A 10,009-nucleotide genomic window follows, 5' to 3' on the forward strand; every position below is an offset into this window, starting at 1 on the left:
CAACTTGCTATGGTGAGATACATGTAAAAATGTAAGAATTTAGTCACATGGATTTGTTTTTTTCATTGATATAAAAATTAATATAAAATACAGGCACATAGAAGGACATGAAATGATGGCAAATCTGGTTAGCCCTGATTGACCTGAAAAAAAAAAGATATAGCATGTGTATGTAGCCTTTATAATGACTGTGATATGAGCTTAAAAGTAAAGGCAGTAAAAATACCCCAAAAACGCCTATGGTCCATAGGGTTAAATAGCCCACACTCGTTTTACCTGTACTCACATCTCTGAGGAATATGCTTGCTTTTTGTTTGCACAGCAAAAATGTGTACATCAGCTTCTGTTAGTTTATTTTAATGTCAGAAATCGCTAATAGAGGAAGTTAAGACAACTTAATGTTAGATTTAGCTATTTCAAAATGGCTACATACAAACCCCACTAAATTCTTCACGGGACTTGGAATGAAAAATTGAGCATTTTCTCCATTAAAAAACTTTAATTGTTTATACTGGAGTGAATTTTATTTGTTGGTTGTTGCGTATTTAGTAGTATTTTTAATTTAGAGTCCCTCTGTGAAACCACTGGTGCTGCTGTTATTTTGCAATATAAGAGTGTGAGGAAAAACAGCTGTGTTGCTTATACAGAGCTACAGTGCAGTTAAATGTTATTATGGCAGTGACAAATTTCCAGGGTGTTGGCTCCTACAGACCCATAGTTCAGCCATATATGACATTAACAAACAAAGGCATTTTTCAGTCCAACTTTTTATTGTTTTATATATCGTTTTATTGTGGATTTTTACAGTAATTTGCTAACTGACACTGATAAGGACAGTGTTAAAACAATTTAACTAATTATGAATTAAATAAGAAGTTTTGAATTTTTAACCAAACATGCTACATGCTACAGACATACTGCATAATAATTTTGATGGTAAAACAAATGGCATAAAACATTGCAGGATATACAGTATATAATGCAAATTAATATAAAGGAGGAGTAGTTTATACTTGAAACATAAAACCATTAAAATAAAATGCACTGTTTACCCTCCTTCTGGTGACTCCAATGTCATGTATTTTAATTGGACTTATAGTTCAACATAACCTCAAGCACTACTTTAGCTAATGAGGAAGCCAGTAAGATGAGTCAAACACTTCCAGGCACTTAATGTCCTTCCTCTTCAACCACCACACATTATGACCACTCATAATTTAAAGTTGTGTATTGAGTGTGTGAACGTAAAGATAAAGACATATACTTGAAAAACACTAGTGAGTAATGCTGCAAAGTCAAACAAAACAGGTAAGGGAGATATTTCCTGCAGTTTCGTGAAAATACATTGTCATGTATCATCAGCAGACAAGCCTGAAAAGATTCTTTGTGAGCTCCAGTTTGTAGACACCTGCTGTGTTATTATTAAATTAGAGTCACAGAATGAAGCATCTGTTTTTCTGAAGGAGCAAAAACAGGCCATTTCCTGTAACATCACTTAGTGCTGTTTGAAGATATTACCAGGATCTGTTTTCTAACTTGCAACTCTATATTCTATCCAGGTAGCCATTACATACCTGCTGTATGTATTTTATCTAGATGGTGAGAAGAGTCTTTAAGGGTCCAGTTTGTAGCATTTGGGGAGATATATTGGCAGAGATTGAATATAATATAAAAAGTATGTTTTCTTCAATGTTTAATGTTATTGTTTTCACCTGAAAACAAGAATCAAAATTAAGAATCATTCACCCAGAACACAAACAACTCTAACACTGGCTTTCAATAGGGTCATCCTCGTTTTTTGTGTTGGCCACCATAGTTAGAAGCCCCTTTCCAACAGGCAACATCGTGAAAAAACACATATTTTTTAACATGAAACAGGTGCAGCTGCAGACCTCTGCAGATAATTCGGCCTCTGATAAGAAAAAACCTCCTGAACGTCTAAATTTTAAGTTATCAGAGAAAAAAGGTGAGCATCCATTAGCAGCAGCTAGTCTGGCAGCCTGTCTCCAATGTGACAAACAGCATCAGAGAAACACTGATTTGTAACATGAAACTGCTTTATTCTGTGTTTGTACCGGTTTGAATCACCGCGTCAGTTTGTTTTGGAGAGGAGGAGACCTCTGTGGATAATTCAGCTCCTGGTAAAAACCTCCTAAACCTCTGGATCATATATAATGTGAGCGCACATTACGTTTTCAGAGAAGAAAGAAGAGCACATACGAGCAGGCACTGGGTGTGTGCACAGTGCTACACCAGAGAGAGAGGTATGCATACAATGGGACTGTGTGCCTGCGTTGCTCTGCAGGTGTAGGGGGTATGAGTAGGGTACTAACATCACCCAGATGTGCTGATCACTGGGATGCGGAAAAAATAAACCAGAGGCCAGCTCCTTATCCCCGCTGCTTTCTAGCAGCCTATAGGATGCAAAAGCAGAAAAAGATGTGTTTTAGACATTGCAGGTGTGTTAATGGAAACACGCAATGACCATGATAATGCACAGTACAACATGACCCAGATGTGTCGATCGCCGGCACCCTTCTATGATATAGCATATAATAACATGACAAGTTGTGTGCAGTGTGGTTGAATGAAAAATGAAAACATTTAACATTGTTAATGTAATAATATTACGCAAAATCCTGTTTGGAACATGTTATATTACTTTATTACTGCTAGAAGATAATATATTACTGTAAGGCATTACCCCCAACATTGTCTACCAAGCAGGCTTCACACAGACCTATCTGTACTGAGGAGTTCTGAAACCTGACCCCTTCCTGTACTCTTGTCTTTAAGACCCAACTCAGCACCCCACTGGTACTGCTTAAGTGAGACTTGACCCCGCCCCGAGACCTGGAGCTTTATTTTTGCATTCATTTGTGAGTGTTAGCTCGGCAGGCTAAAACAATGTCTCTCCCCCTCTTCCAATGGGCAATATTCAGTGTCAGTCTGAGCATTCTGGTATGATACTGTAAAAACATCACTGGTTAACATGTTTGTTTTGACCAGTGTGTTCTGATCTGTTCCACGGTAGAGCTACCATGGACCACTTTAACGCATTAAAAAAGGTGTTTGCAAATTTGCAAATGTTGGAGAGCTCATAGGATGAGGACTTAACTCTGTCAAAGACATGTCACTGTGAAAGGCCCAAAGGAATACACTGAGAGCTAATGATGCACCTTCCGCCGTGGCTAATCACTTTGCTTTTCCATTTCTTTTTTATTTTCAGTTTTTCATTGTTATTATTATTTTTTAATGCATTTCCTTGTGTGTTCAAACTGCAGTCCATCTTGTTTAGATGTCTCCTTTTTTATTTCCGCTATTGGTCAAATCTCTGTTTTACTGCAATTCCATGAGCCAAGCCCTGCAGGTGGTCCGTAAAACTTTGGAAATTGAACCAAACCATTACAAACCAAATACCATGCTGAAATAACCAAGTGTACAACAATGTCCTTTAGCTCTGATTACGAGATAAGGTAGAGGTGTGCCGTGTGTACACTGTGTATGTATGTGTGTCTAATGTATGATACTTCTTTAACAGTGGGATAATTAGGATATGTGTGTGTGTGTGTGTGTGTGTGTGTGTGTGTGTGTGTGTGTGTGTGTGTGTGTGTGTGTGTGCAACAACAGCTTGAGCTTGATAAAGTCAAATCATTTTTTTTGTCAAGCAAATATAAAAGATTTTCATTCCCAGCGGAACACCTGGATGAGCTGGAAAAGATTTTCTTGAAAATGAAACTGTTTTAACTTAATAGCTGTTATGATACTTTTATCAAGTTGAACTGCAGTTTAACTTTTCATCATTTCAAGTGAGTTGAGCTTAGAGCTGCAACCAGTGAAATCAAATGCTCAGTTAACACTGCTGCTGTTTGTATGACTATATCAATTGTGATCACTCCTCATTGTCCAGATGGCATAGATGGACACAGGACACTTGGAGACAAGCCAGGTCTGGCTGGCAAGAGGGACATGGGCCAGGAGGAGGACTTCAGAACAGGTCTGTCTATCACATGCAGTAAAAAGAACAATCTTTAGCTATTGTTTGTTAAAAGATACACTCTGTGAATTTGTTGTGTAACCTCTCAGTGACATGACGGCTGGCTGCACTTTGTTGCTTTGCCTCCACAGGTGCCCTGAGAATAGCAGATGGAGACATCATCCACACTGTCATTGACTTCCTGTTGTACCAAAAGCTTAAAGGTATGCTCATCATTTCTGTTTTAACAAACTCAAACGTGAGGACACAGCCAGCATTTGTATGTAAGGCCCATGTGGGTAGTAAATGGGTTGAAAAATGGGCTCTATATGGGATTGTCCATGGGTTCCATGTTGGCCCCATGCCAGCTGCCCACATCGATGGCCTAACCTAAGTGGGCCCCACGTGGTTATGCTAGTGCTACCTGGGTACCAAGAGGGTATGGGCCCAAAAAGGGCATCTTATCTAGGGTCCACTTGGGTAAATCCACACATGTGGGCAATTGGCATGGGGCCAATATATAACCCATGAACAATCCCATATTTGGCCCATTTTCCAGCCCATTTACTACCCACATGGGCCGGCATACAAATGTTGACTGTTGTCAGAAGTCTGCTGGCCTGTTCCGGACCAAAGAGAGTTTTCATCAGAGAGCAACAGTATCACTGAGCACAGGCACTTCAGTACAACTGTAAATACTGCCATTAGCATCAAGCTAGCAAAGAATGTTATTTCCTCATTTCGGCTGGGACATGAACAGCCATAGTGACTGAAAAAATAATAATAATGATAATAATAATAATAAAATAGGAAAAGAATAACACAAAGACAACACACACAGTGAGAAAGACAACCAGGGATGATAGGTTGTGGACCAGCATGTAGTCTGTTGTCTATAATGTCTATTATGTCCCACAATACAAAAGTGTTAGATGGAATAAAATACTGAGGATTTTGCAAGTGTTAGAGAGAAACACTGCATAAAAACACAAAAACAAAAACATGAACATATACACAGAAAAAACAAAATAAATAAGAGAGAACAACATCTTTGCATGGTTGGGCTCAAAAAACGACATGCCATTCTGCTTGTTAGAATAGGAGATATATTGTGCACAAGTAGAAAGTTTTGATTGGTTGAACTGACAAATCTCTTGTCTGACACATATGTCTATAGTAATGATCTCTGAACACTAAGATATCCATATGTGTGTGTGTGTGCCTACAGAGATGGGAGCCTTGGACAGCCTGCCTTCTTCTGTGACATCAGACGAACTGGCCAATCCTTAATGCGTCTGCGTCTCTGCAGTTCATCTCCATCTACCCAAGTCTATGTTTTTGCTGTCTGGACCTCCCTTTATCCTAAATGTTACCTTACTGTAGTTCCATTCTCACTCTGACACTGGATTTGTCCTGGTACCAAAGATCTGATCCTTTAACTCTTTGAGATCGATTGTTCCCCGATACAAACATCAGATCTTTCTGCTCCTGTGTAAATAAAAACTTTATATCCACCAAAGGTCAGTGAGTGTCTGCAGACTGTAGTTGGATGTTGGTAACAGGGACCTCTGTTCAGAAACCAACACTGTATTATCATCTTAATATACTATTATCTGATTTCAGAGGATGGAATGAAATAAATAAACAAATGGCACTGGACTCAATGAGCAATCTGAATTTCTCTCTTTGCATCAGTCACAAACACAATAATTATATCTCAAATTTCAGATGCAATTAAGTAAAAAACAAACAAACAAACAAATAGCACATGCTTGAGCCTATTTATTATTCTGTAAAATGTCTGAAGTCAACAGTGACTTTACTGGTTTGTTATGAGATAGAGCACCAACAATAACAGAACTGTTCTGGATTATCTCTGTGCCCGTATTAACTATTTTCAATCTGAGCAAATTGGCTTGATTTCTTTTGAAAACATGGGAAGAAAGTTAAAAGTTAAAAATAAAGGAGCAAATGACCTGTAAAGAATGCTTAAAAATCATAATAATTCTGTAACATATTTTTCAAACTTTTCCCTATATTTTTGAAAACAATTTTATAAATCTATTTGTTTTTTGTTTGTTTGTTTGTTTGGTTGGTTTTTGGGGAAATTGGTGGGACATTTCTTACTAAGTTGCTCATTGCCTTTTTTCCCATGTTTTTGAAAGACCACACCAGTTTGCTCAGAGTTCAAAAATTTAAATAAAGGCGTCTGAAAGCAGCACTAGCAAGGCGATGTTGCTCCAGGTTTTAAAGGGTTAATAGAGAAAGAACAGGTCTGGCCACATTCACTTAAACACATCAGGCACAGTGCACACGGCATCAAGTGCTGGAGGATGCACCAAAACAGCTAATGATCATCAATCATGACTACATCATCTTATAACTGTAAAACATTTTTTGCTTCTTAAGGTAAAAGGAAAGCCCCTTTCCCACTGCACAAAAAAACCCACTAACATCTTGCTTCTGTATGCAATGGGAAAGGTTACAATCTGCATTCATACTTTATATCAGTCAAATGACTCTGCAGTAGACACGGCATTTATTGGCTCTGATCGGCAGTGACGGAAATACAACACCCAGGTGAACGCGCTAATTTTACCCCCTTAACCAGCGAGATGCAATTAGTGTCACCACAATAGCGTCCATCTTTGCCCAAGCAGCGCTCAGTCATCATTCCAAATTAGTCTGCACTGAGTTTGAAAGAAAGACTTAATAAGTTAGAGATTTATAAAAAAGAAGTAACCACTGCAAAGTTTTTACAGGCCTCCATGCTGCTTTCTGTTCACTACTGTTTTCCAGCCTGTCTGTGATGTTGAGCATGGCACAACAGTAACGGAAAAACACAAAACAAAACAGAAAGGCCTGCTGCAGTGCCGTGTACACTAGGAGTGGATGATATCACAAAATGTGGTTTCAATCCAATTCCAAGTAATCCAGGGCCACAGTCACCATATTGATACCAGTAAAATACATTTGATCATTAAAAGCAGCAATATGTTCTTTCATGTAGGGGAAAGCAGTGTGTCATGATTTATGAGGTGATTAATCAGTCTGCTAAAGTAACAGCTGATGATGACTGATTACAGTTTTAAAATGTAACATTACCAATGCTGAAGATCTGATCTAAAATATAAATTTCACTACTGTATACCTGAATATTCCTTGCCTCAGACTCTGTCAGCTAACTCTGTCTCTGTGTCAGAGGGCTGGATGTTGACGCATTTCTCTTCTCCTCCCTTCTTTTCTGTTGCAGCTCCAAGTTCTCTTTCTCTGTTTTTTTACTCTTTCGTTCAGCCATCATTTCAATTATGATTTAGATTAAAATTTTTACAATTAAACTAGTCAGGGTGCGTGCTGTGGTGCACTGCGTGTGTGCAGCACGTATGTTGTTGTGCACACAGCACGTCAACAGCAGTAGAGAAGCAAAGAGTACACGCACTAGATGTGTTCGCAACAACAGAATGTTGTTTGCGCAGGCAGTTTTACTCCTGACATACCATTGGATATAACACAGAGGAGTGAAACTTATCCCTCTTTTGGTATCAATCCTATTGACCCAAGAATCGATCTTCAAAACAAAAAGGCAGTATCTGTAGTATTGATATTTTAGTGTCGATCCGCCCACCCCTAGTGTACACAGCACTGGTCTCCTGGCAATGGTAAAGAAGTGTATAGCCTATGTAAAGCAGGTTTTTTCCATGTTTAAAAAACCTGCATACATGCGCTTGGCAGAAAAGGGCTTAAAGGATAACTCTGGTATTTTTCAACCTGGGCCCTATTTCCCCATGTGTATGTGTGCGTATGATTCATAGGTACAACTCGTTCTAAAATTGGTTCAGTATTGAGGGAGGCGGATGCAACCGGAGCCGCGAAACGAGCTAAAACGGTAACGGGGGCAAATGAGTCCTGTATAAGTTTGCACATTAAAAGTGCTTTTTTTCGCCACTGACCGGTTCAGATCGCCAGTGTTATCTCTGTAAATAGCATACTAAGCGTTTCGAACATTGTTTATATAACATTACCTCCACTGTGTCTGTAGCTCTCTCTACTCGTGGGACAGCTGTTTTCTTGAGGAAGAGGTGTTTCGGGATTGGATGTCTTCTCTGGCAGTAGTCATCTTGGGAGAAGTGAGCACGCAAGGCACAGTGTCTGGACAGGAGTGTTAGCATCCATTTGTAGCACAATTAGCCACAACTTCAGCATCTCGCCGTCCGTCAAAGGCAGCCTATGAAAGCTGTGCAGGGTGTTGCGTGACATCCTGTTCTTGCAATTCGGATAAGCACAAACACGAACCATTGTTTTCAGTCGATGCAGTAAAACTCTCAACTGTACTTCGGGACAACCAGCGCCACTCTGAGCGGCGCTCAGCGTGGCTCCTCTGTTTTCTTCCGGCAACAAGCAAAGCTCTTGCAAGATGACGTCACAGCCGGGAGGAGGTGAAGGGTCAGGGAAACGCGTAGTATGCTATTTACAAATAGCACTGGCGATCTGAACCGGTCAGTGGCGATAAAAAGCACTTCTAATGCGCAAACTTATACGGGACGCATTTGCCCCCGTTACCGTTTTAGCTCGTTTCACGGCTCCGGTTGCATCCGCCTCCCTCAATACTGAACCAATTTTAAAACGAATTGTACCAATGAATCATACGCACACATGTCACATGGGGAAATAGGGCCCAGGTTGAAAAATACCAAAGTTATCCTTTAAAAACTGTTTTCCATGTTTACTCTTTGAGGGGCATTTAATCTCATTTATTGGTTTCCTGTATACACTAGCACCAGTAGCCTCTGGTCCTGTATGCACACTGAGCACTGAATACCATTGTTTTCCAGTATTGATCAGGCTTAGTGCGTGTGTGTGTGTGTGTAAGAATACATATACATATACATATACATATATATATATATATATATATGTATGTGTTTACCCTACCACTAGGATGCTGGAGGATGTCTCAGAAGCAGGAGGAGCAGCTTCCTCTCGCAGCTTCGACACTCCAGGTATTCCATGCCCGTAGCAACCATCACTGGCCACGACCTCGTGCGTGGTCTTATAAAGGCCTGAGCCAGTGAGCCTGTGACCACAAGACGAGGCTTCAACACTGGGAATGATGACAACACACTGCCAAAGAACTAACAGAGTAGAGCCAGAGGTTGGACCAAGTCATTGTTTTGCAAGTTACAAATATGTCTCAAGTCTTTTCACTCAAGTCCCAAGTCAAGACTGACAAGTCCAAAGTCAATTCCCAAGTCCTTAACTTTTTCGAGTCCCAAACAAGTCATGATGCACTTATTGAGGTAGGGTGAAGCAGGAAGACAGCACATGGGTTCCAGCAGACATTAAACCAAAGCAGCTGAGAGAGAAGTGGTCATAGAGGCAGGCCAGGAGACACGCTACTGAATCTCGGGTAGCATTGGGGCCATGCTACTCGTCAGGTTGCTCTGTTCCTCAGATCCGCCGTTTGCAGCACTTTGGGGTCGGTGTGGAAGTTGTATAAGGCTGCAGTTCACGTGATGCTCAAAGGGAGGACATTGACATGGAGAGGGTTGCTGAATGGAACCGGACTGCTTGATAGGGTTTTAACGGACTGCTGAACAGCCATTGTTAGTTTGGTTTTTTTTGGAATTAGTAAAGTTCCCTAGTAAACAAATTTCAGGGTCCAGTGGAAACGTAACCCCATGGATGTTTGATAGAGTTTCACATACCCCCTGCCAAAACCCCTGAAGTTTAGAACACTGCCAGGTAGAATGAAGGAATGTTCCTTCTTCCGTGCCACATCTAAAACAAAGAGGTGATATATTGGAGTTGTACTTGTGTAATTTATGTGGGGTAATATACAGCTGATGCAGAAATTTGAATTGTATCAGCCTATACCTAGTGTTTAAAGTAGAGGTGACCCCATCTCTGCACAAGTTCCTCCATTACTGCTACTTAATACTTATTCCTGGGTCCGTCTCCCATTTAAGCCTTGATCTATCCATATCTGGTATTGATTAAGTCGACATAAGAGCTGTATACACCCTTGAGATAGTT

The 10,009-nt window shown here is 40.2% G+C and overlaps 1 protein-coding gene across 2 annotated transcripts in view; it reads left to right on the forward strand.

Moving 5' to 3' along the window:
- Positions 1–5,629, forward strand: part of gal (galanin/GMAP prepropeptide) — a 14,212-nt gene extending 8,583 nt beyond the window's left edge. For both annotated transcript variants that reach the window (XM_050072309.1, XM_050072310.1), the window contains 3 exons: positions 3,911–3,997; positions 4,129–4,200; positions 5,205–5,629. In XM_050072309.1, coding sequence (XP_049928266.1) covers positions 3,911–3,997; positions 4,129–4,200; positions 5,205–5,266 — 221 coding nt within the window. In that variant the 3' untranslated portion in view covers positions 5,267–5,629. The remainder of the gene's footprint in view (positions 1–3,910; positions 3,998–4,128; positions 4,201–5,204) is intronic.
- Positions 5,630–10,009: the final 4,380 nt, after the last annotated feature.

Source organism: Epinephelus moara, chromosome 20 (assembly GCF_006386435.1).
Source record: "Epinephelus moara isolate mb chromosome 20, YSFRI_EMoa_1.0, whole genome shotgun sequence".
NCBI lineage: Eukaryota > Metazoa > Chordata > Actinopteri > Perciformes > Serranidae > Epinephelus > Epinephelus moara.